This window comes from Musa acuminata, chromosome BXJ1-6 (genome assembly GCF_036884655.1).
Source record: "Musa acuminata AAA Group cultivar baxijiao chromosome BXJ1-6, Cavendish_Baxijiao_AAA, whole genome shotgun sequence".
Classification (NCBI taxonomy): domain Eukaryota; kingdom Viridiplantae; phylum Streptophyta; class Magnoliopsida; order Zingiberales; family Musaceae; genus Musa; species Musa acuminata.
In genome coordinates, this window is record NC_088332.1 from 11,698,293 (window position 1) to 11,726,244 (window position 27,952).

At 40.8% G+C, this 27,952-nt stretch overlaps 3 protein-coding genes and 2 long non-coding RNA genes across 8 annotated transcripts; 3 read left to right on the forward strand and 2 right to left on the reverse strand.

The window, feature by feature from the left end:
* Positions 1 to 910: 910 nt before the first annotated feature.
* Positions 911 to 4,796, forward strand: LOC103988401 (uncharacterized). The gene is made up of 3 exons (XR_010514217.1): positions 911 to 1,134; positions 1,230 to 2,633; positions 2,917 to 4,796. It is a non-coding gene; the product is annotated as an uncharacterized LOC103988401 (long non-coding RNA).
* A 2,316-nt stretch (positions 4,797 to 7,112) lies between these two features.
* LOC103987783 (F-box/kelch-repeat protein At3g61590) lies at positions 7,113 to 9,522 on the forward strand. 2 transcript variants are annotated; one of them, XM_009406186.3, is made up of 2 exons: positions 7,113 to 7,429; positions 7,969 to 9,522. In XM_009406186.3, the coding sequence occupies exon 2, from the start codon at positions 8,000 to 8,002 to the stop codon at positions 9,218 to 9,220; it is 1,221 nt and encodes a 406-aa protein (XP_009404461.2). In that variant the 5' UTR covers positions 7,113 to 7,429; positions 7,969 to 7,999; the 3' UTR covers positions 9,221 to 9,522. The 2 variants fall into 2 exon arrangements, with proteins under 2 accessions (XP_009404461.2, XP_018682542.2); XM_018826997.2 differs by having other exon boundaries at positions 7,113 to 7,407.
* Positions 9,523 to 11,169: 1,647 nt separating this feature from the next.
* Positions 11,170 to 14,937, forward strand: LOC103987785 (uncharacterized). Of its 3 annotated transcripts, none has more exons than XR_010514220.1 (5): positions 11,170 to 11,335; positions 13,318 to 13,402; positions 13,606 to 13,814; positions 13,917 to 14,201; positions 14,389 to 14,936. It is a non-coding gene; the product is annotated as an uncharacterized LOC103987785 (long non-coding RNA). The 3 variants fall into 3 exon arrangements; XR_010514219.1 differs by having other exon boundaries at positions 13,606 to 13,810; positions 14,389 to 14,935; XR_010514218.1 differs by having other exon boundaries at positions 13,606 to 14,201; positions 14,389 to 14,937.
* Positions 14,938 to 15,785: 848 nt separating this feature from the next.
* Positions 15,786 to 20,223, reverse strand: LOC103988402 (uncharacterized). Its single transcript, XM_009406934.3, has 3 exons — positions 18,107 to 20,223; positions 17,839 to 18,030; positions 15,786 to 16,509 (listed from the first exon to the last, which is right to left on the reverse strand). The coding sequence occupies exons 1-3, from the start codon at positions 20,221 to 20,223 to the stop codon at positions 15,945 to 15,947; spliced, it is 2,874 nt and encodes a 957-aa protein (XP_009405209.2). The 3' UTR covers positions 15,786 to 15,944.
* A 440-nt stretch (positions 20,224 to 20,663) lies between these two features.
* Positions 20,664 to 26,900, reverse strand: LOC103987786 (DEAD-box ATP-dependent RNA helicase 38). Its single transcript, XM_009406187.3, has 8 exons — positions 26,571 to 26,900; positions 26,206 to 26,499; positions 25,898 to 26,125; positions 25,367 to 25,432; positions 22,983 to 23,384; positions 22,793 to 22,904; positions 21,222 to 21,307; positions 20,664 to 21,133 (listed from the first exon to the last, which is right to left on the reverse strand). Exons 1-8 carry the CDS (start codon positions 26,817 to 26,819, stop codon positions 21,071 to 21,073), a joined length of 1,500 nt encoding a protein of 499 aa, XP_009404462.2. The 5' UTR covers positions 26,820 to 26,900; the 3' UTR covers positions 20,664 to 21,070.
* Positions 26,901 to 27,952: the final 1,052 nt, after the last annotated feature.

Sequence of the window (27,952 nt, forward strand, 5' to 3'; positions counted from 1 at the left end):
TTATAAAATGTGTTTTGCCATGACCTAATTGAGTCTAGTAAACACCTTTATATAAATCTATTCACCAGTAATGTGCTGATTCACCTATCTAAAATTCACATGAAAAGGACACAGTGGACCTGAGGAGCACCATCCAACAACCAAGAACATTGTTGTTTAGTGAAACCAGTGATTCAGAATCAGAATGACCTTTTGGATCAGTCCAACTTCCTTTTCTTCCACATCAGAAGCGCATGTGCATGGACTTTGAATCTAAGCCTTGACTGTCAAAGAGAGAGTGTGGCATTAAGAAATGCAAGAAAGCTCATCTTGTCTGCAAGTTCTTGCAAGCCTTTTTCTCTCTTTCCCTCTCTTTGCTTCTTTCTTGGGCAGGACCTATGAGACATCAGATCATGCAAGTTATCCTTTCTTTAATGTTCCTCTGCTGTGCAAGGATGCCTCCAGTAAGCTCCTCTGCAACTTCCTACTGTTCTTTCAGTCATCTGGCTGCTATTCCTTCTTGTATCTGTTTCATGCAGGCCATGACCATTTTCTTGGATTTCTTAGCTGACTGCGATGGTCATTCTCTGCTCATTGAAGCACAGGGACTCGCAATGAAGTTTCTTGGAAGCTTTGTTTGCAGAATGTATTGTTTCTTTAATCTAAATTGAGCTGATTCAATGGACATCAGCAAGCATTTTGTTGCCCAGAAAACGAATGAGTGACCTCTCAAGTCATCCATGAATTCCTTTCACCTATGAAATCACTGATCACCTGTCCATAGGATACAGTGCTGCCTTACGATTCGTGCATCTGACATGATTAAAGGAAAGCTAATCAGACGGTCTGCAGCTCAACGGTCTGCATAGACATAGCATGGGTCAATTTCTGGCCTTCGGTCTTTTAATTGGGCTGTAAACGGGCTGATGTTGATCCACTTCGCCTCTCGAGCGGGAAGAGCCGAGAAGGGTCGAGAAGCCTCTCGAGCCGAGCGTGCGAATGGTCTGCGCGCCATTCTCCGGAGAAAGATTGTGAAGCTCTTCTCCGGAGAAAGATTGTGAAGCTCTTCTCCGGAGTCGAAGGATTCGGGGGAGAGAGAGAAGGGAAGGAAAGAAAGAAAGGGTTCGCAGATCGATTCGCCGTTACTCTCACCAGGTTCGATCATTTCCATGCTCCGCCCTGAATGTTCCTTTTTCGTATCGCGCTTCTTGAAATTTTCGTTCCTTATGATGTGAAACCTAATGGGGTAGGGTTATGTTTGAGTTCCTTTTGTTCGTTCTGATCTGGGAGGGGGTTGCGGAATCGGCTTATGGGGTGAACCAAAGTGCGTGGGGCGAGGGAAATGGGGTAAAATGGGAGCGGAAGCTGCTCTCTCATGGGAGGATTGAGCAGAGATTACTAGACTCGTCGTTTCCCGCTTCTTCGCAGCCATCAGACAACGCAGGAAGAACACTTGTGGTGTGTAGGATAACGCAGGATGGACTCCTATGGATATCAACGCAGCTGATGTTGGAAAAACAGGATGGAGATGAAAATAAGAGTCTGCAGACTGATAAATGGAGAAATCAGTTCCCATGGCCAATAATCTGGATTCCTGGTGATCATAAATCAGAAGATGCAGTAAAAGATTTGGTGGTGAGAAAATTTGATCAAAATGTTGAAGAAAAATCACCCTCAAAGTTAAAAACCATTCCATTAAAACTTCTTGAGGATAGCACTGTGGTGAATTACTAAGAAATGTGGAGGACAAGCGCAAAACTCTTGGGCATCGAGAAGCATTAGCTGAGAAAGAAAGAAGAACTAAGATCATCCCTGTTAGGCATATAGAAGAGGACATGGATGAGAAGCACAAAATTAAGGAGAAGGACAATTCCCTTAGAATACCTAAAAAACAAGAGAATGGAGTTAACAAGTCATTAGATAGCAAACAATTGTCACAGATCAAGACATTAACGTTACCTTCTATATGTTGAGAGTGGATCCACTGGCAAGGAAGAAGATGGTAAATGGCACATCGAGGTCTCCTAGTCCACCAGTCCTTAAGGTCAATGAGAAAGCCAACAAGGACAAAACAGAAAGAGAACAGCAAACAGTAAAAGATAAGAAGGAACAGATACCTAAAAAAGAGATTCAGGCAGCAGAACCTTATGTTAAATTGTCAAATGAAGCAGAAAATTCAAAAAAGAAAAGTCAGGCAATGATGACAACTAATCTAAATGAAGAAACTGCTAAGATTATGAATGATCAACAGTCCAACAAAGGAGCAGGACTCAAGGTTATGAAGGTCAAGACAGTAGAGATACTAGAAGGAGGATGATCAACAACCAATTGATAAAGCACCACGTGAACTCGACGAGGGGAAGAGGCATATGGAGAGCACAGAAAGCATAATTACTGATGGAAAGAAGGCAACGAAAATTTTGTCACAGGAAGATGCAGCAGTTCTTATTCAATCTGCTTATAAAGGATTTGAGGTGAGAAGATCACAACCTCTTGAGAAGCTACGAAAAGTACATCAAATTCGTCAACAAATTGAGGTGGCGAAGAACAAAATTCAAATGTTTGAATCCTCCTCCACAGACCAAGATTTGAAACACAAGGTTGCAGCAAGTGAGACCATAATGAATCTTCTGTTGCAGCTGGATACCATTCAGGTGTGTGATCCCACACCTATCTTCACATGGTGCCTTTCTTTCTGCAATGACTAAAAAAATTATTCATAAATGTTAACTCTGTGCCATAAGAGTCAGTTATTGTTTATAAAATTGTATTATCCATATATCTGCATTTTTTAAGGAATCCATTGGTGTGGATTAGCGGGTTATTGGATTTACTTGAAACTTTGAACATGTCTCCTGTTTCATATTTGCTTCAGAAATTAGCTAGTATTCTGCTTTTTTATTTCTATTTTTGATTGATCCATTGTGTATCTGACAGGCGTTGCGCCAAAGTGTCGGAGACCTGAGAAAGTCAGTTGCTAGGGAGCTAACCATTCTTCAAGAAAAGCTTGATTCGCTAGGCAGTCCAGTCGTCGTGGGACACGAAAAGATGAAACTTAAACACCCCAGTCACACAGTTTCTGATTGTGGAGCTACCTCTGCGACTGACCCATCTGTTACTACCCATTTGGTGCCGGAAAATGTCATCACAATCAGCTGAGGCAACTTGTTCGTTGGAGATAACATCTGCGGATGGAAAGGAAGCAACTATCCAACGACAGAGAGATCTAAAACTGTTAGTGACTGAATCTCGAGATTTTGCAACTGGATCAAATAATTTCAAATCATCGAACAGCATAAAGAAATAGCTTTTATGAAATAGCAATTTGCTTCTGCGGTGAGGGACGCAATTGAATCACATGCTGTGGGGAAAGAACAATCCTTTGGATTGGAAGATGCAATAAAGATTGTAGCATCTACTTCTCAAGAAGTCTTAGAGGCGGCACCCTCTACCTCTGTAGATGAGGTGGCAAAACTTGAGACAGACAAGCATCTAGAATGTCAAGGGACCAACTCTTTTCTCAAACAGGTGAGAGATGAGCTGTCCGGTTCTAAAGCTGGAATTAGTGAGAAGATTGATGTTGAATTGGAGAAACCAATAATGCACTTGGTAGAGGGAGAAGCTACCAAAGTGGCATCTGAGGAATCAAAGCTTTCTTTTAGAACAACTAACCCTGAATCAGTGTGGCGTGTAGAACGCACAGCTGCAGTCTGCATCAAGGAAACTGTTTCACAGGGTGATGAAGTTGATACCAAGCTGGAGGATCTTCAGGTGCCTGAATTGCAAAACCCGGACCTTGTTGAGAAGACAGTGGGAGATACAGATGACCTCCGCATAGTCACAGAAGTTCCATGCTTTGAACATGCTGTCCCCATCACTGGTGTCACCGACAATGGAAACGCTCAAATGCCTAGTTGGCAACTTAGAAAAGCAGGCAGCAGATACTGACAGGATGGGTACACTCCTTATGGTTCCAACTTACAACGAAGGTCATTCACTGGGAGCTTTTGAACCTGGCCAAGAGAATGGAATCAGTCCAATGCTGTTGCCTGATGCCATCAGTATTATTAAAAATGAAGACATTTCTTCGGATTAAACATTTCGAGCAAACATTGATGTAGAAGGGACAGATGGGTCTGGCTGGATCAGATCCAAGGCTGCTTCCTGATGCAGCAAATATAAAAAAAGATGAATGTATCTATCTCTACGGCTGATACATTCGAAACCAATGTCAATGAAGTTGATGGTGCAGCTTCAGATCAAGAAAGCATGTCTTTTAGCAGACCCGACTCTCTAGCTCGAGGTAAGGCTGAAGGTTTGGCTCATTCGGCAAAGCTGAATGGTATTGCTCCTGATGTCCATTTAAGCAAGGAAGAGAATGAAAAGTTAAGAGAAATGTCAGAGAGGCTGCTTGAGGCACTGCTGGGAGTCATTGCCGATGTTAATGGAAGAGTCAAACGACTTGGAGAGAAAACTCTCGCAACAGTAAAGGTGCAAGGTAAAAAAGTTTCAGACCAAAAATGAACCCTCCTCCCATAAAAGCTGCATCATCCGCTAATAATGTGAAAGTTGCAGCTTAAGATATCTGTATACATATGCAGGATACGATAAGTATAAAATGAAGTGGTTCCCACCCCCACCTTTTTTTTTTTGCTTCATCTTTGTATGTACCAAATGGATTGAAGAATGTGCATGCTTTTCTATTGTAACACCGTGGTGTTTCTTCTCTAGTATCCTTTGGGAATGTCCATGCTTTTGTTTGTAATCCTGGGACTTTTGTCTCCCATTATTTTCATGCCATGTTCTCTTTCTCCTTCTTTCGCACTTAAGATGATGGGACCATAGAATGTTGCACTGTATATATTATTAGATCCCGTTTTCTGGAAATATTATTATTATTATTATTATTATTTATAATATGCGTATCTTTGTTTTGGTCAGAGACCGTCAATACATTGGTCGACAGAATCCATGGAAGCACGCACCGTAAACTCAACCATGGAGAGATGACTCGAATTTTATGCAAACACAAGTGGGTGGAGAGCTCGAGAGAGGAGATGCAAATTGCTCGATGCACCACAACTCAATGTCTCATTCCGCAGAACATTCTGAGCCACTAAAGTCATAGTTTGTGGCTCAAAAACTCTCTCTCTTTCATCTTCTTCTTCTTTAGTCGAGGAGACATAACCCTTTTACTCCAACACGCATCTCCATGCTTCTCTCTTTTGTTTACTACCCCTTAACCGCCGCAGTCTCCCCGAGTTTTCCTTACAGAAAGCGCCACCGGACTTCGTTTTCCTGTCTCAGCAGGGAATTGCCGTCGAGTCGGTACAGCCAAATCAATGGACTCCACAGATGACAGCCTTATTCTGAAGTCGACGTCGGATACATGTTTTTGACTATTAGTTCCTTTAGATCTTCTCCCTTCGTCCGCTGCATTTTTAGAAACAAATCGATACTCCTATCAGACTGTTTCCACTTCCGTCACTGCGATCGATTCAAACTGAGGTCTCTCACTTCATCTTCTTGTTTGGACAGATGCATTTTGGTTGCATCACTGATGTTGCAGTCTGATGTGGACTTGGATTTTGCTGCCACAGTCTCCATCTCAAATCAAAGCCTCCGAAGAAAAGGGCATGACTTGAAAGGCGATCTGAGTGGTGCTGCCACTACTCGATGACTTGTCTGTAGCGCACACGCTTTCCATGTCATTTGGAGGGTCAGAAGCAATAGAAAAAGGCATGTTGATCCACCACCAAATCATATGCCTTCATCGATACTAGCTAGTGGTGTCGGAGTTGTCATCTTTGTTGTAACACACACATTACCGATCGCCAAGCAACATATGATTCTGATGGAACCAACAAGTGATGCATGCGCCCACATTTCATTCTTTCCTTCATCCATCCCATCCCATCCCATCCCATCCCATGGAGTCTGCTTGCTTGTCTGCAAAAAGAGGATGCAAAATGAAAAGATTGAATTCCTTACTTGCACCATAAGAAATGACTCATTTGTTTAGACACACCACTCTTTCTGCACAATAATTGCATTGCATTGCATTCTGATGAACGTTATAGCTTGCAACCCGAAGAATCTAAATGTTCAGTACATTAAACCATCAACTTTTGGATGGTTGAGCAATAGATTTATGTCAGCTTGTGGGGATTCCAATCATACTGCTCACCGGATGGCTTTGTGGGTTACCTTGAGGACAAGCTTGAAAGGTTCTAATTCAAGCAGCATGTCAAGAAAGCCATGAATCCGTGGGAGGATAATAATATTCCTTCAGAGTGTATCCGAAGAAACATGGATATATAAATGAACAATGCACATTGTTTTATCTCATAAATCACATGACTATCATCGTAATCTTATGATAGTGAGAGGGTAACACAACCCACTCAATATATGTCACGTGCTTATATCGTAAATATTCTCTCGATTAATTCGTTACAAAAAAATATTTTAAATATGATAATAAATATAAGTTATCATTTATTAAAATTATTTCATCCTTATTCAATACTGATCAGGATCACATCAAGAGCCCTCAACCTCGATTAGGTTGCTCGAGTGTTCGAATTTACATAAGTATTCGAGTATTCTCCTCAATCGATTTCTTATAAAGGACTTAAATCAAATCGAACCAATCGAGATATCATCAATATTCAAATTATCATATTAGATTCCAAGAAGAGTATGCAAGGACAATACAAACAAATGACAAGCAACCCACCCACATAGCAATGTAGTGGCATGAGGTCGGGCAAAAGGAGGAGGAGCAATGGCGCCTCAACCAATCAAAGAAAGCACCCAACCCTACCTTCTCCCCATTTACCATAGGGGACGGGTAGGATAAGAAGAAGGAGGACTCTTTGAGTGTCATCATCCTCGGTGCTGAAAATTAAAGGAGGAAAAGAAATGGTTGCCTTCTCCATCATTTCCACCCGAAAGGTAATAATAATAAGCACAGTGAGGTTGGAAGGAGAATTCGAGAGCTCATGAGATCTGAAGGCTAAAGGTTGGGGTCCAGCAATGTAACCATCATTTCCTTAAATGAGTCCAAACAAGCTTCTGCTTCAATCCAAAAGAGGTGTATATATATGTGTGTATTTGGTCACAACCACAGGACAGTGATACAGCCCATCCTTCCTCTTCCACCCTCCTCTCCTCCTCTCACACACCCTCCTCCTCTCTGTTACATAGTCATGCCTGCCTCTTTCTCGCTTCCCTTATTTCTTGAAACATAGCCCACTGTTCCATCTGTTCCGTGTGTGTTCCTCTTCTTCACCGGTCCTTATCTCGAGTAAATCCTGGTGCTCATTGGTTGTCCTGTCCCTGTCCACTCCACTGTAGCGCGAAGGAGATGTAGGAGCACTCTTCTCTTGATCCCAGGCGACGCAGGAGTGAACTGTTTCAGATAAGGTTAGAAAGTCTGGATTTTTAGGTGCTCTTCTTTGCTTTGACTCTGATCTTGGGCAGCAAAAAGATGACATTTTTCCTGGTTCTGTCGATTGCTGTTGGATTATGTTTTGATTGATGCTGGTTTTGGAGTGTTACATGTTTCGGATTCTTACCGGAGGAAGAAACTCCATGTTCGTTTGCTCCGTGATGTCTGGCTCTTTTGTTTCCATGCGATGCGATGCCCTGGCAAATCCGGCGAGGTGGTGTAGGTGTTCGATGATTTGATAATGTGAATGGCTTTGGCTCTGTCTCGGCCGCACTTTGTCTTCTTCCAACAGCCGTCCGAAGCGATCAGTGTTTCGTTGGTCTTTCTTGGACGCCACCTTTTCGCTTCATTATGCTGGCAAAACACGGTGGAAGAAGATGTTGTGTGTTGTTTCGTTGATCTCGCAGGGAATCCATCTTTTCTTGCTGTTTTACTTGCGTCCTGATCGCGTTCGAGGCTTTCTCGGGATTTCTCTGACTCGAAGTTGGTTCTTTTACCATCTCAATTTTAGTTCCGCTGTTCTCCGTGCTGTGCAGTTTGATCTTGTCGCCCCGTTTCATCTTCCTCATGGCGGGTGAGAGATCATGGGAGGAGTCTTATCCCGTTACCTACTTCCGGGGCGAGGTTGGGGGGCTCAAGCCACTCCCCGAAGACAGTGACAACCGAGACGAAGACGCATTGATTTCATTGGACGCCATCCTGCCTGATGACCTCTTGGAGAAGGTTTTGTCCTTCTTGCCCATTGCGAGCATCATCCGATCGAGCTCAGTCTGCAGGCAGTGGTACGACGCCGTGCGTTCCGGGAGGTACTCATGGACCAAGATGTCGCCACAGAAGCCATGGTACTTCATGTTCACCTGCAGCGACGACGCCGTCTCGGGCTACGCCTACGACCCGAGCCTCCGGAAGTGGTACAGCTTCGACCTCCCTTGCATTGAGAAGAGCAACTGGTCGGCCTCCTCTTCCTGTGGGCTGGTCTGCTTCATGGACGGGGACAACCGGAGCCGCATCTTCGTCTGCAACCCCATCACGAGGGACTGGAAGCGGCTGCACGACGCCCCCGGCGAGAGAGCCCCAGACTACAGCGCGCTCGCCATGTCGGTGGACCGGAGAACTCACGGCTACACCGTCGCCGTCGCCAAGTGCAAGCAGGTGCCCCAGGATTACTACCAGTGGGACTTCTCCGTCCACATCTACGAGTCGGAGGCCAGATCGTGGGTGACCCCCTTCACCGAGGTCTTGGTGGGGTGGAGGGGAGGAGACGAGTGCGTGATCTGCAATGGAGTCCTCTACTGCTTGGTCTACTCCACCGCCGTGCTCAGGAACGTTGAGCCGCGCCACTGCTTGGTGATGTACGACCTCTCGGCCCGACCTTCCCGCACATCCCTGATGCAAATGGCCATCTCCGTGCCATGCTCGCTGACCTGCGGCAGGCTGATGAACCTCCGAGACAGGCTGGTCATGGTCGGCGGGATCGGGAAGCACGACCGGCCGGGCATCATCAAGGGGATCGGCATCTGGGAGCTGCACAGGAGGAAGGAGTGGCGAGAGGTGGCTCGAATGCCGCACAAGTTCTTCCAGGGCTTCGGTGAGTTCGACGACGTTTTCGCCAGCAGCGGCGCCGACGACCTCATCTACATCCAGAGCTTTGGCTCCCCAGCTCTGCTGACGTTCGACATGGCCCAGAAGCTGTGGAAGTGGTCGACGAAAAGCCCCGTCACGAAGAGGTTCCCCCTGCAGCTCTTCACCGGGTTCTGCTTCGAGCCCAGGCTCGAGGTGGCTTCCTGATGTCTTTCGCTCATTGCTTTGCCCTTTGGTATAGTTTTTGTTTCTCTTGGAAGGCAAGAAAGATCTCATTGGGGGCCTGAAAGATTCATATGAAATGTTTTGTTTGATGGAAAAGATTGCTCGTGGAAATGATCGATCATGTCGTCTACTTGATTTCGCTCACACAGCATATAGATTGTGTTGGACTTCATGTTCTATCTATAGATCAGAGCAAGAAACCAACCAGTTGAAACAGTTCATGTGCTTCATATCCAACACACAGTTTTGCTTGTGTTGTCTTCGTGACATCTCTTGGCTTCTCAGTACGGATTTCTTCTTCTTCTTCTTCTTCTTCTTCTTTTGAAGAAGAAATGATCTGCCGTTTATGTTAGATTTTCTCTCCGTGATTGAATTACCAATTGGATCATCTCATTAATGATCTGATAGCTCCCTGCAAACTGGTTGGTTGTATAAGCTGGCACAAACTATGACAACAATTTGCTCCTCCATGAGTTCCTGTGTTGTGAGTTCTTGGTGGAGACATGGCCAGTTTGGAGAACCAAACAATGTTATTGGATATCCAAATGCCTTCCTGTGTGGAAAAATCCAATCTTTCCATGGAGGTTGTGCTTGGGATATACTTCAGATGTTGGTCAAAGCAGAAAGGAGCAACATTGAATCCTGAAATTGATCGTGAGAAATCCAACAAGAACCAGACAAGCTAAGCTGCACTCGAGTTGAACAGAGTAGTGAAAAGGCTCAGGGGAGGAGGGTGGAGGAGTTGCATGGAAATGGCACAGTGAAGAGGAACAACCATCCATTCTTGTGACTCCCCATCAGGGTTCTGTTGGAATTGTGTGGCTCTGTCCGATTCAAGTCAGGGGGATGGATGTCAGCCGGTGGCTCAGGTCTGGCCACTGTCCCTGCCACCCTCACACCTCAACAGTGCCATTACCAGCTATTAAAAGAAGAGATGCATGGCTGTACTGCTACTACTAGCTGTGAGTTGTGATGGGAGCTGCCTCCTCTGCGTTGGCAGACTGATGCAGCAGACAGAAGCTTTCCAACCAAGAAAAAGGAAAAGCTTCCAAGTGGTTGGTGAGTTTGCTTGCTGAAGTACCATGGAGTCATGGCCAATCATGAACCACATCTGATGCACCCAATGCACCTCCTCCTCCTCCTCCTTCTTCTTCTTCTTCCTCTAAGCTATTGAATCTTGTCTTTTGCTGTCCATTTTGGGCACTGATCTCAGCAGTCTCTTGGAGGTTTCATATATGGTCCAAAACATGCTTATGAACTCATTACCTGTGACATTGCCAACATGGAAGCTTCATCCGATCAAAAGCCTTAGTTGTACATCAATCCTCTATCTAATTTGTGCAGTAGATCTTCACATCTTCTAAGAATCCACCACACTTAATGCTTGTCTTATTATAATGCCAAATATCCCACAGTAAAGAGATCTCTTCTCTTCTTCCTAAATAGATAGAGTTATTTCTTTACTTGATTCTTCTTTTAAGAGCTTAATGCTATTAACTTTGATGGTAATATAGGAGATCACCTCATAATCCTAATTTATTGTGGGATATTTGACATTTACTTCTCATTGACTTAGGGATTTTTTTTTTTCTCCAGCATGAGTTTTGTAAGATAGAAATTTAAGTATAATACTTGAAGAAAATTTATGTCCAGAATTCATCAATAAATTAGTAAAAAGTTTATCTTAATCTCCAAATTATTAATTTATTTGTATATTCAAAGTTATTAATTTTTAAATTTATTCCTTTAAATTTAAAATTATCAATTTTATATTAAATAATAAACTATCTTTAAAAGAATGTTATGTAAATACTCTAAAAAATAAAAATATTTATTATTATTATATAAATCATTAATATTATTCTTTTTTATTTATATATAAATGTTATAATTTGATGTGAGTAAAAAATACGCCCCTTTTGTTAGGATAAGCGCAATTGGTTTGACCGCCGCGGAGGCGTGGCGTAACCCCAAAACCAATCTCCGTCGATTCCGCCCTATTACAAGACGTCGACAGCAAGCAACATCGATCTCGATCCGCTCCCCTCGTCCGATGACCTCATCGAATCGCCGTCCTCCTCGCGACACCAGCCATCGGTACGTCCTCGTCGCATCCTCCTTTCGATCTTCGATGCGTGGCTTTTCATTCATTTATTGGATTTCATGTCGCTTTCGCCCGTCCAAGATCGAATCTTGGCGTGCCATTCTGTTAAATCTTGTCAGCGCGCTCGGCCTGATCTCACCATCTCTGTGGGATTTACGTGGATCCGCAAAACCTAGGTTGGGCGGTGTCCATGACCCCTCCTCGTGTCAGAAAAGGCGTCACCTTTTAGTGGGCGGTGTTTTGGATTCCTTGATTTGACGGGGGGAAACCTCTGGCTTTAAAGAATTACAGCTGCGTGGCAGCTGTTGGGGCAAAGGTTTAGAGAAGGGGCAGTTCAGGGCGGGGCTCTGAATCATTCTCTTTGTGTTCTTTTTGGTAGGTAATTTACTGTTCTTTTCGGTAGCTGTCGTGCTTTAGGCATGGTGGTAGCCTTCGGTGGCTGGAGGTTTCCATTTATTGCCTGCTGAATCATAAATCGACTCTCCAAGGTCAACACTTGCAGCTGGACACTGCAATAAATAATTGTCATGACCTAATTAGTCTGCCACTACCCGTAGACGAGTTCGATAGCCAATTGTAGCCATGGCGGTTGTGCTACTTTTAGGTGATGGAAAAGTACAGCATAGAATAGATTGCAGAATCTTCTTTCAACTAAATGCTCCTAGAAAGGCTTTATGATGAAAGACCGTTAACTAACTTACCTGGGGTTCACTTGTTCTTTCAGCTAGCGGACTAACTTTTAAGTGTATGAATTCTCTCTGTGTTCTTTCCACATCAACCTATTATATCCGGGAAACTGATCTGTGGAAGCAATTACTCTTAATGTCTGAACAAACATTGGTTTGTTTCTTTTCCTGTAGTTGGAGTACTCTGGGAACAATTCTTTTTCTTTTTCATTTCAATGCATGATGAGGAGGAAGGTAGATTGGATTTGCAAAATGTAGGGTTTATGTGCATGAGAGAGTGAAAAGGAAATGTCTGTGAACATACATGTCCCTGAAACAGACTTCGTTGCTGAATTAAGAGTTATAGTGGAATTTTATAAGCCTGTTTATGTTGATGGCTAAAAGATATCATTGATTTAGCACAGGAACATTTTGGAGTATCTTTTTTCTGATGAATCTGGGGTATATATTAGTAAAAGTTCTGAAATGGATTTTAGGATTCGGAAGCAAATTCTCATGTCACTCTGGTAATGGTTCGAGTCTTCAGGGTCTGCAACTGGTAGAATGTAATGTGTACAACCATCTTGTTCAACAAGTTGCTTCCTGGATCTATGATGTTAGATGGAGTCAGAACACAGTTCCTGATCTTTGGAACCATGAGGTTTGATCTCTGACAAGTTCGTTTGCTGTGCTGACACCTTCTTTTCCCTTGTTCTCAAGGCCACATCTCTGATGTTCTTGCCAACTTTATGAAGTTATATCTATTTGATGAGGCCTCTGTTATACCCTTGAGTTTGAGGAATTTGACAGTAAGAAAGCCCCCACACAATGTTTGCCACTGTTGTGTTGGAAATGCCTCTGTTCTGTTGCATAGAGATGAAGTTGATGGTATTTTGTCTTTTGTTATTCTTTCTTATTCCACTGTTTTGATTGTATATAATCTAGAATACTCCAAACTAAGTTAGCTAATGCATAAAAAGAGCAAAAAAAAGCAATATTCCCATGGATGACTTGTATAAGTAGTACACCAAATAGCTTTTTTCATGCTCTAGTGCAGCATTTTTAGGCAGCAGATTTCTGAGTCTCATTGACCGTCGATTAACTTTACCAAGAGTTTTCCATTTATCTTTTGTTTCCTTGTTTTCCAAATTGGAAGATAAAAAAAAAATCTTTCTGCTGCCGAGTTTTTTTTATCGTTGGTCCTTTTAACACAAATATTCAGTCAGCGTAAACTATCTATATTAGCAGCAGTATCTGATATTACAATATTGTTCTTTTAAATGAACTATTTTACATGTTACACTAAGCAGGTTAGCTGTGGTAACTGGGAAATTTCCTTCGGTTATGCGAGAATTCTGATCACAGATTTCCACCTCAAGGTCACCATGTAAAAAAGTAAGATCTATGGACGATCTTAATATCCTATCTTCATTCATCATTTTACAATTAATTTCTGATGAAAAGTTTTGCAACTGCTAGCTATGCTTTGTAGCTCATCTACTTATCTTCTTTGACCACTATACTTAGCACTGCCATGTTTTCCAGAAGATTTACATTCTTAGAGCACTAAAAAGATCTCATCTAACTTGCATAAACAGTGCATGGAAGAAAAGGATGAAACTAATTCGGGTGGTGGAGGCCAAATGCAGTTTTTGAACAGATCGCAGGTTAAGCATCCAGACGATAACTCCAAGTCTGAAGGAATAGAAGTGGATCGGATCGAAATTAGCAAAGCTCAAGTTGCTGTTTACTTTAATGCTTGTGAAGGTTCAAAGAACATGCATACGTAGCAGAATCATCAGTGTGGGTTAGACCACCTAATTGCTTATTCTGTGAAGAACTTTTCAGAAATTTCTGTATGTTCTAAGGTTGATCATGATATGTTAAAATATATCATGTTTGAATCCAGATTGCATTGACCAGCACAAGTCTGCAGATCTTGATATATCTATATCCTTAGCGAAATCAGCAGATGTGTAAGAGAATACATTGAAGGGAGATTTCTTGAAGCAAGGTTAGAGGTAGACAAGATGGTCTGAGAGCCTCAAGAGGTTCAATTGTTGGTGGAATAAGGCAATGAAAAGAAGCAAGTGATATGCACCAGATATCAACTTGACACATTCTTTGGTTCTTTTGGAAGGTACTCTGAAGTCTGAAGAGCAAAGGATGATGATTTGGCTTGTCTCTCACTCTGGTATCCCTTCATACATTTTGGATTTCACTCTTAGATGTTTATATGTACTAGTTGTGAATACTTGTGTAGTGAGTATCTTAATTGTTCTTATTAAGTTTAGCAAATTATTTCATTATCTAAGGGGAAAAAAAAGGTGCCTGAGTTTTTTTCATTTATATTTCTAATCTACAACCGTCTACATGGACAGGTGGGAAGGCAGCATCCCTTGGACATTATTTATGGCGGAGGATAGCCTCTTATTCATCGATGGCATCCTTCACCTGAGAGCTGAATTGACCATCAAGCAGGCTTCCACAATGTCATTGCAGTCTAAGTATTGCTTAGCCTTCTGTTTGATAACTGGCATTCTATGACCCCTGGATATCGGTGTAGAGATTCTCTGATGCCGTATGGGCGCTTAGCATGAACAGATTTTTGGAAGGAAAGGTGTGTTCTTGGATCCTCTTGCCTTTCTTACACGAAGTGCGAAAGCTCAGTCTGGGAGCTCGAAGCTAAATACATCTTTGCTTAATGTAATTGCACTCATACCTGTTGATATCGATACCAAACAAAATATGAAACATGACAAACCATCAGATTTTGCTATGTACAGGCAGCAGTCTTTCAGTTTTGTAGATGATTTCTTCTGTAACTAAATATTGATATCAGCCTGAACTGTTTTCCCATCATCACCTTGAAAATCTATATGTTTTTGACAACTGAGGGTTTGAAATTCAATGAAAACAATTGTCTGATTAACTTGATCTTTCTCAAAAGTCTTCTCAATCCTGATGTTCTTCTGCATATGAGAATCATTGTTTCTTTTATTGTTGTCCAGTGTGACTATTGGATCCAAGTGGAGCTTCAGAAGTGTATGAAATTGTGTTCTGTTTTGACATCTTTTTCTTATTTCAAGCATCAGATATACATAATACTCTCAGTGCTTGTTTTCTTGTTTCAAGTGGGCTGTAATTGACTCTATGTATCCTTCCAATTTTATTGGATGTCTCTGAAGAGACTAAAAGGAGTACAACATGAAAACTTTCCAAGGGGTCATCCATCCGACCCCTATCCTAGTAGGCTGTAATCCAATTTTATTGTATGTCTCCGACTAAAAGGAGTATAACATGAGAACTTTCCAAGGGGTTACCCATCCGACCCCTATCCTAGTATTACTCCTGTCCAAGGACGTTTAATTTCATAAATATGCTGATATGATTCACTTCAGAAATCTGATGCTTTAGTGCTGATATGATTCACTTGGATACACTGCAAGTATCAGCAGCTATTCTCGGTAATCACCACAACCTTGACTTCAAGTCCACTTGAAGTCAAACCTTGACGTAACCTTTTCTAGAACTGCTTTTTTGTCCTTTTCTAAGCCAACAAAATCTAATTTCTTGATATATCCAAGCACTATATTCGTTTATGAAACCAAAAATATCATTCTTCCACATTTCATCATCATTATCATCATATGCTCCTGTCATGAGAAAGATAATTGGCACCCCCAAACTTACATTTGCTATGTTCTCTGTAACGAGCAAAGGCAGCACAAGGACAGCATCACAAACCCAAAAAACATTGGAGTTGTTTAGAGCCCTCAGTAAATTGTTTGTGCTATATGAACTTGAATCGTTTAGGTACAACACTGGATAATCTGATCATTTGATAAAAGAATCATCAGACGATCCTTCTCTGAACCCTTAATATACAGGACAAGTCATACGAAGAACATAAATGTTACAGATAGTAATGGTTGCGTCAGACACCAGAACCAGGTTCTCCTTCATGGCGAAACAAGGCCTTGGACAACGGGTTGGAACGGTTCATACCGCCACAAGCATCCTCCTGGGACTGTGATTGAACCTTTCGATCCATCATCGGAGTCTCGCAAACCCTGTCATCGGTGGAGGAATGACGTCTCCTTCGTTTCAGTGGCTTGGGCAATGAAGAACGCATCAATCTTTCTGCCTTTGGTTGCTTCAGCGCCCAGACCCTCTGCAAATCCGGCACCCAGCTTGTGAATGATGAGAACCGCTTGTCTCTGTTCCTTCTTTGCTGTGCTTTCATTAGTCTTCGCTCGTGCGCATTATCCAATTTCTCTTGCTGTGTCCTGGCATACTTTTCCTGATGAGCAACTTCAGAACCAGCAGCTCCGATTGGATCTGCAGGAAATCTGTTGCCAATGTCAAAGTCCCCCCTCTTGAAGTCTTCACTGTTGCTGTTGGGTAATGAGTCTGAAGCTCCAACTTCATCCTCATCAAATAAGCCAAACTCCATTTGGTTGTATATCTTATCAATGACGTCTTTTAGAGAATGAGAGTACCTGCAAAGGGGATGGAAAAAGTTAATGACAACAATTACTTGGAGAAGTTTTTACAAAGAGTAAAAGAAGATATGATCAATTGCATGCATAACCTTGCCAAATTCAAAAAAAAAAAAAAAGGAACTGTTAACCCTTGTAATGTTCTCGTTATGCTTTATGTTGTCAACAGTCAACTCATAGAACCCCTTTTACTTGCCCTCCCATTCTTCTACCAGTTCATATTCTTCTTCTTCATGGGAAATGCTTGTGTTCAGTGATCTCCATGAACCAGTGCTCTCAGTAATCTTTCCGTCCTCGAACTTGCTCGAGCGCAAGCCATATATGTGCCAAAGCTTAAGCATTACATGGTAGTAGTTGAGAATGGAAAAGAGGGAGACGTAAAGGGAAGAGATTAGGGGAAATGGACCAGAAAAAGTGATTGAGAGGAAATGATGGGGATATATTTAGCAAAATAAAAATGATAGTTTTGGCTGTTAATATTTGGTTGACAGTTAATTTGGGTTTAGATTGTCTCCAGTGATGTAAAAGGGATGTATGAAAATTTCTTAGGCTTTACAAAAGCATGACTTGCAACTTTGTGAAGGTAAAACATGAATTTAGCATCACACACAAACTATTTTTCTATAAAAAAGCTTGTCATGTTATAAAAACCAAGTGCAGAGGAAAGGCATACTTTCAGCTGCAAGATGTTGCCAAAGAGCTAACATTCTCTGCAATACTCAAGATTGGTCAGATGTGAAAATTTGATCATAGTGGCTTGCAAGAAATTTGGGTTACCATGAAACACCCTTTCGACCAAATAGAAACCCTGTCCGGGTTCTTTCCACTTGTAATCTCACTGTTCCCTATGGTTGATCAATATATAGGTGTAACATTTTTCTTATTACAGGGACTGATGATCACTAAAGGTAATAATACATGTTCAGAGTTACTCTTTGCATATACTACTACTTCCAGATTCAATTAAAATTGTACCTTTAGAAAAAATTGAAGCCCACTTCATGTAATATTGCTCCAGATCAATGAGAAATGATAACCAGGATTTCTACAATGTGATTCATAAAACATGTTTGCTAAGCTTATCGTGCTGGAGCAATTACAAGACCTAAGACTCGGACATCATTGGGAGCAGAGAATAATGGACATTAAAGACAGGTAAGTTTTCATGCAATGCCAAATGTATTAACAGGAACAAAAGGATCAACCAGTTTGATTGTCCAAGAAAAAGAAAAGCAGAATTAATATTATGGGGAGATTTGAATCTATATAATAAAAAAAATTCACAATTTAGCATTATTATAACAATGCTATATATGCCAAGAAGAGTACCTGCATTTTATTGTTCTTTCTGCAAACTCAACAATACTTTGACCACAAAATGAATCCCCTTCCAGATTGATGTCAATAAACTGCAAAAGGGAGCATATATCTTTAATCATCTTCTGTTTTGTATTGTCTTCAATGCTTGGTCCGACACTCGAACAAAGTATTTCCATTCTAAACAAGATCTGCAACTCATGTCTGAAGTGCATTAAGGGATAAACTGATGCCAAATATGAAAAATTGCAGTTCAAAATCATAACATAAAGAAGGATACTCTCGAATTTTGTATTCTGTGTTGTATATATCAAAAACTGGATTTGATGATGCAATACGTGCAGGATTTGTGGTTTTGTAATTCAATATTAGATCCCTGGGCTTCACCAGTAGAAGACGAGAAACCTCATCAACAATCTTCACATAAGATGCATCGCCAGTTTCATCTGAGATGATATCCTCGACATTCTTTCCAATCTGTGCATCAAGAGCTTTAATAGACAAACCGACTAGGCGCTCAGCTAAATTTCCAATATCTGTATCTAGTGAACACAGACCTTGCTCAATCTTCTGAGGAATACTTCTCAAGAAAGTTTCCATGTCTTCCACGCAAGAAAATATTGGGGCATCCTTGTTTGCAGATGATGCACTTTGATGAGCATCCTCAGCGGAGGAAGGAATGGCATCTGCTTCAGATGCATCTTGTGAGGCAACATTTCTTGTTTCCACATCTTCTTTGATATCCAAAGGTTCCTTCTGTTCATCAAGAATTACTTCACAATTAGTATTGGACTTTACAATCTGTCTCATCCAACACTTCAAGAACATTAATTTCTTCGATTTGTCGTGTATCTTGCCAGAGTATAGTTGCTCCAGACCAACTCCTAAAGCAACATCATCTGTTTGACTTGACACCAATTCACGGAAGGAACTCAATGTGGCATTTTGAATCTGATTTAAATGCAATTTCTTTCTTTTCCTTCTACTGTCCTCTCTCGACCCAGCAAGTGCAGGAGTATGGAGTGTTTCAGATGTGCTTCTGCTTTTTCTAGCAACTAATTGGCATGAGTTCAGAGAATTCTTTTGGGGAACAGCAAGCAAAGCATAATTAACCGTAAAAGGAATTAGCATGCCCTCCATAGATTTATCATCACTGTCGTAAATAGATACAGAAGCCCAGTAGCTTTTGTTGTAGAGGAATGTGAGAAGGATCTGCCAAAGAGGCTTATCTGCAACCAACTCACCCTTCTCTCTGCAAAGCAATTTGAGAACACTGTCTGCAAAGAACTCTCCTTTAGCATGATTCCTTGAAACTTTGTTGCATTCTCCTGTAGTTCCTCGAATAAGATAAAGATTACTTGGGTCGCTCATAACCTTTCTTCCATCGTCGCTTCTCCACACTTCTCTAATGCGGATATTTGATGTCTTGCTGCCCAAAAATTTTAACAGAGATCCCGTCATGTCTGATCTTTCTCGGACTGGTTTCAGATCAAGTACTTCAAGTTCACAACTTTTGCACTCCAAAGGCTCCCCATAAACATCGACGATTTCTAGAACAAGCTCTGAGGTGCCCTTGTTGAGGCCACTATCCGCCGCAAAACCCATAGCGCATCCGATGTAAGGGAAAACCAGGCCAAAAGGCACCAGCGCAGATCCCAGAACGATTGCATCGGTGGAGCAAAACCCCCAACCCAACTCCCTGACCCCTCTCTCGAAAAATTCCGAGCCGGAAACATCTCTTTCGCAATGGTGGTCAAAATTGACGTCGACCCAACTGAGATGGATATCACAAAAGGCCAATCGCTCTTTTACCAAACCAAAACATTCCAAGAACCTCTTTAAGAACGCATCGGACGACATCGCCGAGTCCGACTCGCCGGCCAATTCCAAATCGACATGTTCCGACAAAAAGTTTGGGCCTGGGTACATAGGAGAGAACAGCACGACCAGATTCGGACGGATAACGAGCAATTCCTGCGCACCTTTGCGATCTTGAGGATGGGGTTCCCAGCCGTAGTCGTGCTCGAGCTGGAGGAGAGACTTGGCCAGCAGCGACGCGCGGGAGAAGCCATGGCCGGCGGAGTGGCATGAACCGGAGACCGAGCGGAGGGAATCGAGGGTTCGGGAGAGGGAGTCGAGGGTCGAGGCGGGGCAATCGAAGGAGAGGAAGGTGGAGGACTTGCCGAGGAGGCGGTGGACCGTGGAGGTGGAGAGGATTGGGGAGAGGGAGGAGAAGAACAGCTTGTAGGCGAAGAGGGAGGAAGCGAGGGGGGCGAAGGACAGGATCCTTCGGGCGGCAGATAGGATCGGGGAGAGGTAAGAGTAAGGGTTTTGGAGATCGAGGAGAGGGTAGAGGTCGATGAGGAGGACGACGCGTTGGATTCGAGAGGGATCCATTGCGAACGAGCGAGCGAGCGAGACAGGAAAGTTTGGATTAACTATTAGGAAAAATGTGGCGGGAACATGGAGCTCCATTGCTGGGTTTCAATTTTTTGGCGGGAAACGATGAACCGATGCGTAGGAGTATTTAAGTCACTACGCTTTTAGGAATTGAAATATTAGGAATCTCCAACCCAACTCACTTCATGAGGTTACAGTCTATCTTCCTTGTGTCATACTATTTATATTATATAGTTTGTGTATTTTTATTTATTTATTTATTTATATATAGTATTTGTGTTTATAAATCAATTAGCCAAGTTTGCATGTCAAAATTAAAAGTAAAAAATTGAGGATAACAAAATTAGGATCTATGATTAAAGGTCAGATTAGACAAAGAACTAACTTTTGTGCTGATACAACCTAAAGCTGATCAATTTATGGGTTAGTGGGATAAGTGACTCCAAACAATAAATTTATTTCAAAGAGCTCATACAAGGATAAAAAGTCATTATTATGCCCAATGGCTTTCCAATCTCTCAGAACCAAATTCAAATAATAGCTGATAAACAATGTCAAAGTCGATAGTCATTTTGTTCCAACTGTGCAATTTCTACAAAATATTTTATATGGTGAGTAAACAAACTTGAAGGTTTGACCGTCGTCTACCTGTCGAACCATATCTGCTAATAACACCACCATCAGACAAGATGTAAGAGCGCATTGACTGCGTGGAATGCCATCGCCATAAACGAGAACAAAATCTTCTAATTGTTACGATCGGAAGTACAAGATATATCAATCATACAAGGCACAACTTGCAAATTCCTTTTCGCATTTTATAGGTGCTTAGGGAGCCTTGGCTCTATAACAGACCAGCATCCTTCAGAGCAGACTCAAAATCTTCCTCACTCCTCCAGTTAGGGATCTGCGGCACAGTGGAGTGTAATCACGGTTCTTGGGATATTTCTAGATAAAATGGTGCATATAAAGAAGAAAGAGTACAAAGAGGTTACCTCAGGAATATGATGCTGGAAGTGACGCTCAATTTTCTCCATGACAGATCTGTCCCTATCAGTGCACAAGAAGTTGAAGACGGCACCTATTACCAGACAGGATCAGCAAAATACACAAGGTAAATTATGTGATTTGCCCAGTAAAGGATTGCATTCTATCAAATGAATAGAAATTATCACAAAAAGAAATGCAATATAACTCGGTCATAAAGATGTGGGACATAGGTACATAAATGTAAAATAAAATAAATATCAGATTGCCTAGATTTACTGCCTCCAATAGAAAATGAACAATTTTGTTAAGAATGTAACAATGTTCTAACTTGAGAAAAAACTGCTGTGATATGCCATCCATTGAGGTACCAGATAGCACATAACATGGTATGTGGCTAATATGCAGACACATGTGATTCATAATATAATATTTCGAGAAAAAACCCACAAACAATAATATACTGAAAAGATAAACAGACAAAATATATCCTATGGCTAAATCAAGTATTTATAAAATGATAATTATTCTCATTTAAGAAATTTCTTAAGAGACAAGTTATAAGAAACAGGTAAAAATTTAAACAGAGAGTCATTCTGTCCCAATGAAAAGAAAAGGAATCTACAGGAGGTAAAGGTGTACATGATCAAAATTATATAATCTCTTATCTCGCTTTATCATAATTAAATGATATTGTAGTTGAATAATTGGAAAAACCACATATTCAACCGTATTTTGATTTCCTAACACATTGTATTCTGTAGCCATACTTTCTTGATTATGCAGACCGCAAAAACAGCTATATAACAGCATATTTAGATTGGTTGCATCAACCATGTGCAATGCAGTCATATGACACATGCATATGCAGCGACACAGCATCTTTCAGAACATTGACCGCAGAGGTGGTGAACACAATTAAATAAATCAAACAATGAGGATGTTGAGGAATAATGATCTAATCATGTGTGTAGGCATATAGTCATGCACAGATGAGGAATTTGGCCATCACATTCCACTCTACAGTAACAAATAGTTTATCTGCACCAGTTTATCAATATGGAAGATCCTAACTTCATGCAAACAAAACATACATTTATTTACTTGACATAGGAATATGGAATATTTTTTTCCCACACCATTATCCATTGTATTAAACATGGTTCACCTTCCCAGTCCATACCGGTGTACCGATCGACTGTCGATATAATACATACAAAACCATACCAACGTACCAACATGTGGTACGGTGAGATGTACCAACAAACCAATATATATCACCCATATCGATCTCCCGTCAGACTAGTACATATTACCCATAGTGGGCGGTACATTACGGTATGATGAACCTTGGTATTAAATATTAATATCAACAAATCCAAGCAAGATGCATGTGGGTATTAGAATATCTAATAAAATGATCATTTGAGAGCACTTGTAAGTCTAAAAATCAACCACTTGCAACAAACAAACTATGAATCAATGAATCCATAGCACATGAAATGAACAAAGAACAAATTCTTGTTCAAAATTTTAATGTTAAATGTGAATTAGAATTAAGATGAACTGATTGAATTACCCTTGCTACCGAAGCGACCAGTTCTACCAACTCTGTGTAGGTATAGTTCACAATCTGGCTCTGACGGATTCTCATGCTTTACCGGAAGATCATAGTTGATAACCAAATTAACCTTCAATAGAACAAAAAAAACATAGGAACTATTAAGTTTAACTACAAAAATTTATCTGTAAATACATTAATTTAATACCTGTCTTTGATCAAATCCTCTAGCAAGGAGATCAGTCGTGATAAGAACTTTGGTTAATCCAGCTTTAAATTCCTTTATAATTAGGTCCCTGTCTTCTTGCTTGAGAGCACCTTGAACTGATGTGCATTCATAACCATCTTCAGTCAATGATTGGTGTAACATGCGAGCACTATTCCTTGTACGGACAAATATAATTGTCTGGCCTACTTTTTGTCCAAATTCAAAAATTTTGTCCTTTATTACTTCCACTTTGGCAAGTTCATCTGGACATTGGACCTTATACTGCTTTACTTTTTCCAATGTGAGTTCCTCCTTCTTCACAAATATTTGATTTCCATCTTTAATTACCCTTGATACAAATGCCTTGACAGCTTCATCGAAGGTAGCAGAAAAAAGAAGCACCTAAGAAAAAAGTCATCAAGAAAAAGAGCAGTAAGTTCAATCACATCTAATTGAATGTGGCATAGCAATATTATAGTACCATAAGATTATTATAAGATCGATTACAACAGATTGTACGACAGAAAAATTGAATATCATAGTATGATCTCCATACCATTTATTGGCCTACATATAAAAATAGTGCCTAAAGCAAACTAAGTCACAGGTTTCTTCTCTCAGTATGTTTGAGATAGTTCACACACAATGGTAAAAATTACGCGAGTGAATAGAAGGAACTACGAAGAAATCAACAACAAATTCAAATAAAAATGCAACTTTAAATTGAAAAATTGCATTAGCCACAATGTTAAAATAAGAAATTATCATACAACTAAAATTTTACTAAAACAAACACAACTACAAGCAATTTAAATAATAGACCTAATGATTGTACAAAAAGGTAACTCTAATTGATGGAGCCAAGATTCAATAAAAGAACTGTGTTTAGCTAAGCCAAGAATACGTGTTTCGTCATTTCAGTGTGAGTGCTTACATGTATTTATTCCATGTGAATCCAGGCGCCATGGAGCCATGGATAACAACAAAAAACAGAGCTAGAAGTTTATACTGCTTTCTATCAATGATTTTATTGATTGAGCAGATTCCGAACCCAAAACATCTGCATCAATTTTGCTTCACCCAGAAATCATCTGGAGAGTTCAGAAGAATGAAACACTCACTGGAAAGTAAGTGACACCCATACTCATGAGGATTCCCATTATAAGTCAGCCACTATAAATATCTAGATATGGAGTTAAAAAGCATATGAAATATGAGATATGAGTACAGCTTCCATCATGATTCTTATCATGAATTCAAGATTTCTCTTAAAGCATCGATAGACCCACTGTCACAGAAAGAGTTGCAGACAGGAATATCGGTGCTATTCTAGAATCAATTTCCACTACCTCTAGAACCCTTTAGGACAAAAAAGAACAATAATATATATATAAGAACCTACTAAAGAAATGGGGCGATTGATGTTCTAGGAATGAGAGAATGCTTTGTGATACCAGGTTCAACATAAAAAGGTGAGTTTAACTGAATCAGAGACAGTACCATATTGGTGCCAGAAACCAAATCTCATAACCTCTGCATTGCTTCAGTAATTTGTTATTGCCAATTTGAGAAACTGGATTGAAAGGGTCAACTGTGAATTACTCCCCAGTATTTATGTTGTGTCAATTTTTGAATTAAGGGGGTACATAGCTTGTATTTTGAAAATACCATTGTCATTGTATTTATTTCTAAGGTCCCCGGGGTTCTTTATAGGGAAAGAAATATGATAAGCTAGGATTCTCTTCCACTTATCAAGCAATCCTTGTTTGGACAAGAATTTGAGCTGACAGTTGAAGGATAATCAACCTTTAACAACATGATCTTGGAAATGTAAGTACCAGTTACTGTTCCCATGTCACCGAGAAAGGTGCAACCATTCCCTTGATTTGGGAGAAAGTCATTATGTAAGTCCTGTATATTTTCAACTTTTCTGGGACAAGTTAATACATTATCATGCTGCAAACGCATTCTGTTGGACAAGGACGTTGATGATGTTTGTTTCTTGCATATCTAAGTAACCATATATGGATCAGGATATCACCTAACCAAGTGATGGTGGAAAATTCAGAAAGATGAAGGGATAAAAGAATATTAAGATGGCTGTGACACTTAGACAGTAAACACATTATTCAATTTGGATTTGGTAAGATTACAAGGATCTAAACTACCAGCCTGCATGACTCCAATATGAAGGCATCTTTATATAGTCGATATGCATCTACAGGCCTTTCAGAATCTACTTGAATTCACGTATTAGTTCTCTGAACTGTTAGCAATCAACAATATAGAAACACCAGCATAACAAAACACAGGATAAGAACACTTAAAATCTGAACTCGCAATCCTAAACATAAAAAAGGAATTGCATCTTAAAAGGACCAGACCTGACAGCCACCACTGCTTCTTTGAATCTCTTTCATAATCCTTTCAGAATCATCCCTAAAGCCGTCCTGTACCAAAACAAACAAAATACACAACAAAATTTAAAATCCCAGGAAATAACAAGAATAATAAAAGTAGTCTAACAACTTAGAACAAAGTTACTAAAATAAAATAAAATTTCTGAGACACATCAAAAGGTCATCATGAGGACATACAAATGAGATTCATAGGAAACTAATCAAATTTCTCATTAAAATTCATCAATAATTTTCAGGCAATCCCACTTGGGATTAAAGTTGTCGATATGATATAATGATTTAGGATGAGCCCAAAGTGGGTTCAATTTTCTTCTTCTTTTTCTTGTTTTGCAAATATATTAATTAAGGTTGTCCAGTTGGAGAGAAATTACAAAATTGTTCATTAAAATTTTTGATTTCTCTATGACATTGGATTTTTGTTACAACAACTGCAGAAGGTAGAACTCCTAACACCAACAACCTACTTAAGATTAAAAATAAGTTACGAAGACCTGCCTCAGCCAGCATATGGTCTGCCTCATCAAAAACAAGTATCTTCACGTCCCTTGTGCTCAACTTTCTTGCCGATGTCCACTTCTTGATGGTTCCCGGAGTGCCAATAACCACTTGGTCAGTTACCGGTGGGCGCTTATTTATTGGGATGTAATTAGCAGAATCAGACGGAATAGCGCACATTGAAGTTATGCCAGTATATTTTCCCATCTTCAAAAGGACCGCATGATTCTGTTCCATTCATCCGAATAGTCACAAGTTGATATTCCAAACGCTATAGACATGAACAAGAATGCACTGAGCAGACAAACCTGCTGAGCCAGCTCTCTGGTAGGGCAGATGCAGATGGCCTGTGGAATCTTCTTCCTCGGATCAACTCTGCTCAACATTCCAAGCACAAAACATGTCGTCTTCCCCGAGCCATTGTGAGCTTGAGCTACCAGATCTTTGTATGGAGGCGTAAGAATCATAGGTAGAGTAATAGCCTGTATCTTGCTAGGCCTACTAAAGCCCATCTCGACATATAACCCTTTGATGAGCTCATCAGATAATTTCAAGTCCTCAAACGCCACGGCAGAGTTATACACAGTTTCACCGGATGTAACCTATTCAAGTTATAAATGGTCATGAATCGAGCTTTCCAACATCGGATTAAACCCTAGACAAGAATCCTTACAGCTTTGATATCGGAATCGTCGGGATCATCCAGCAGACGGCCGCCACCGTCGGAATCTTCCGGCGCCCGGTCGCCCCCATCCTTCACGTCGGAGATGGAAAGCGACTCGATCTTCTTCAGCTCGGACGGCTGGGCTTCGTCAGCGGCCTGCGATGGCGGCGCGGCCGCTTCCTGCTCTTCGTCGGACTCTTCGTCGGCCCACGACCGCTTCTCCTCCTCCTTCGCTGGCGGCGCAGCGCTGTCGGCCATGGAAGCAATCGGAGGAGCAGAGATGAGATCTCAGCGAAAAGAGAGACTTGCGAGGCTGTAAAGCATGGAATCGGCCGCCAAACCGTGTCATCACATAGGCCGGGTTCGTTCTTTTACCAATCGTGTGCTCAGAGGCCCCACAATGTGCTCCAATCACAATGCAGGTAATTAGAAATGTGATTTAATGCTTGTATTGTTTCTATTTGTGTCAAATAGAAACGATTCGACCCGAACCGACCTTCTCGTCACCGATCCACACGGAATCATTAGATATGTATTGGATGCCTTATCCCATTTTGTATAATACAAAATAAAGAAAATCATTTATTTGTTGTTTCACTCAATTATTATTGATTACTTGATTGATTGATCTTGCTTGTGAATATATTTTCTTAAATTCTTGATCTTTAATATCATCTTAGTCAATTTTTTTATTATAATCTTATATGAAAAAATATTTACCCTGGATGGAACCACAATCACTTAAGCTTAATTATAATAAAAAAATATATAAATAAATATTTTATCTATAATATTGATAGGTGATACTATCAACTAATCATCATTCAACAGGTAACCATGAAATTCTCGATAAGAGAAAAAGATCTAGGTCATCTTCTATCTGTTTGCTTGGATGAATAAGAGTTTAAAACAAATCTAGAGCAGCCAATTTGAGGCTATCCACCCTATCACCCAGGTGAACAAAAAGTCAAGACAGGACAACTAGGACAGTTAGAGATTATCACCCTTCTGCAATTGACTATAAAAACACATCCTTAACACAATGAATGGAAGGGATATTTTTTTGACACTCATGTCTGCACTCACAGACTTCAAGTTTCTTAGACGTCGAAGGGATTAGGTTAGGAAACATCTCTCAACCTTGGTCTTCATGAAGATGATATCTTAAGAGCTCAATGTTTTCACATCGGAGTCACCTCAAGCGACTCTAAGGCACATGAGTCAAGAAAACTCAACCCATGTAAGGAGAAATATGACAAGGCAGAGGCACAATACAAAATGTGCCTGATGCATACGAGTCGGGAAAACCCGACTTGCATGACGAGAAATTTGTTACAACATAGGCACAAGACAAAATGTGCTTGAGGCACATAAGCTATAAAAACTCAACC

Coding starts and splice junctions, on each gene's coding strand:
- LOC103987783 (XM_009406186.3), top strand. CDS start 8,000: ATGGCGGGTGAGAGATCATGGGAGGAGTCTTATCCCGTTACCTACTTC.
- LOC103988402 (XM_009406934.3), bottom strand. CDS start 20,223: ATGGATCCCTCTCGAATCCAACGCGTCGTCCTCCTCATCGACCTCTAC. Junction 18,031..18,106: donor ACAGAATACAAAATTCGAGA/GTATCCTTCTTT, acceptor AATGCACTTCAG/ACATGAGTTGCAGATCTTGT. Junction 16,510..17,838: donor GAAAGAACAATAAAATGCAG/GTACTCTTCTTG, acceptor TCCCCTTTGCAG/GTACTCTCATTCTCTAAAAG.
- LOC103987786 (XM_009406187.3), bottom strand. CDS start 26,819: ATGGCCGACAGCGCTGCGCCGCCAGCGAAGGAGGAGGAGAAGCGGTCG. Junction 26,126..26,205: donor CCAGAGAGCTGGCTCAGCAG/GTTTGTCTGCTC, acceptor TGAATGGAACAG/AATCATGCGGTCCTTTTGAA. Junction 23,385..25,366: donor GAAGCAGTGGTGGCTGTCAG/GTCTGGTCCTTT, acceptor CTTTTTTCTTAG/GTGCTTCTTTTTTCTGCTAC.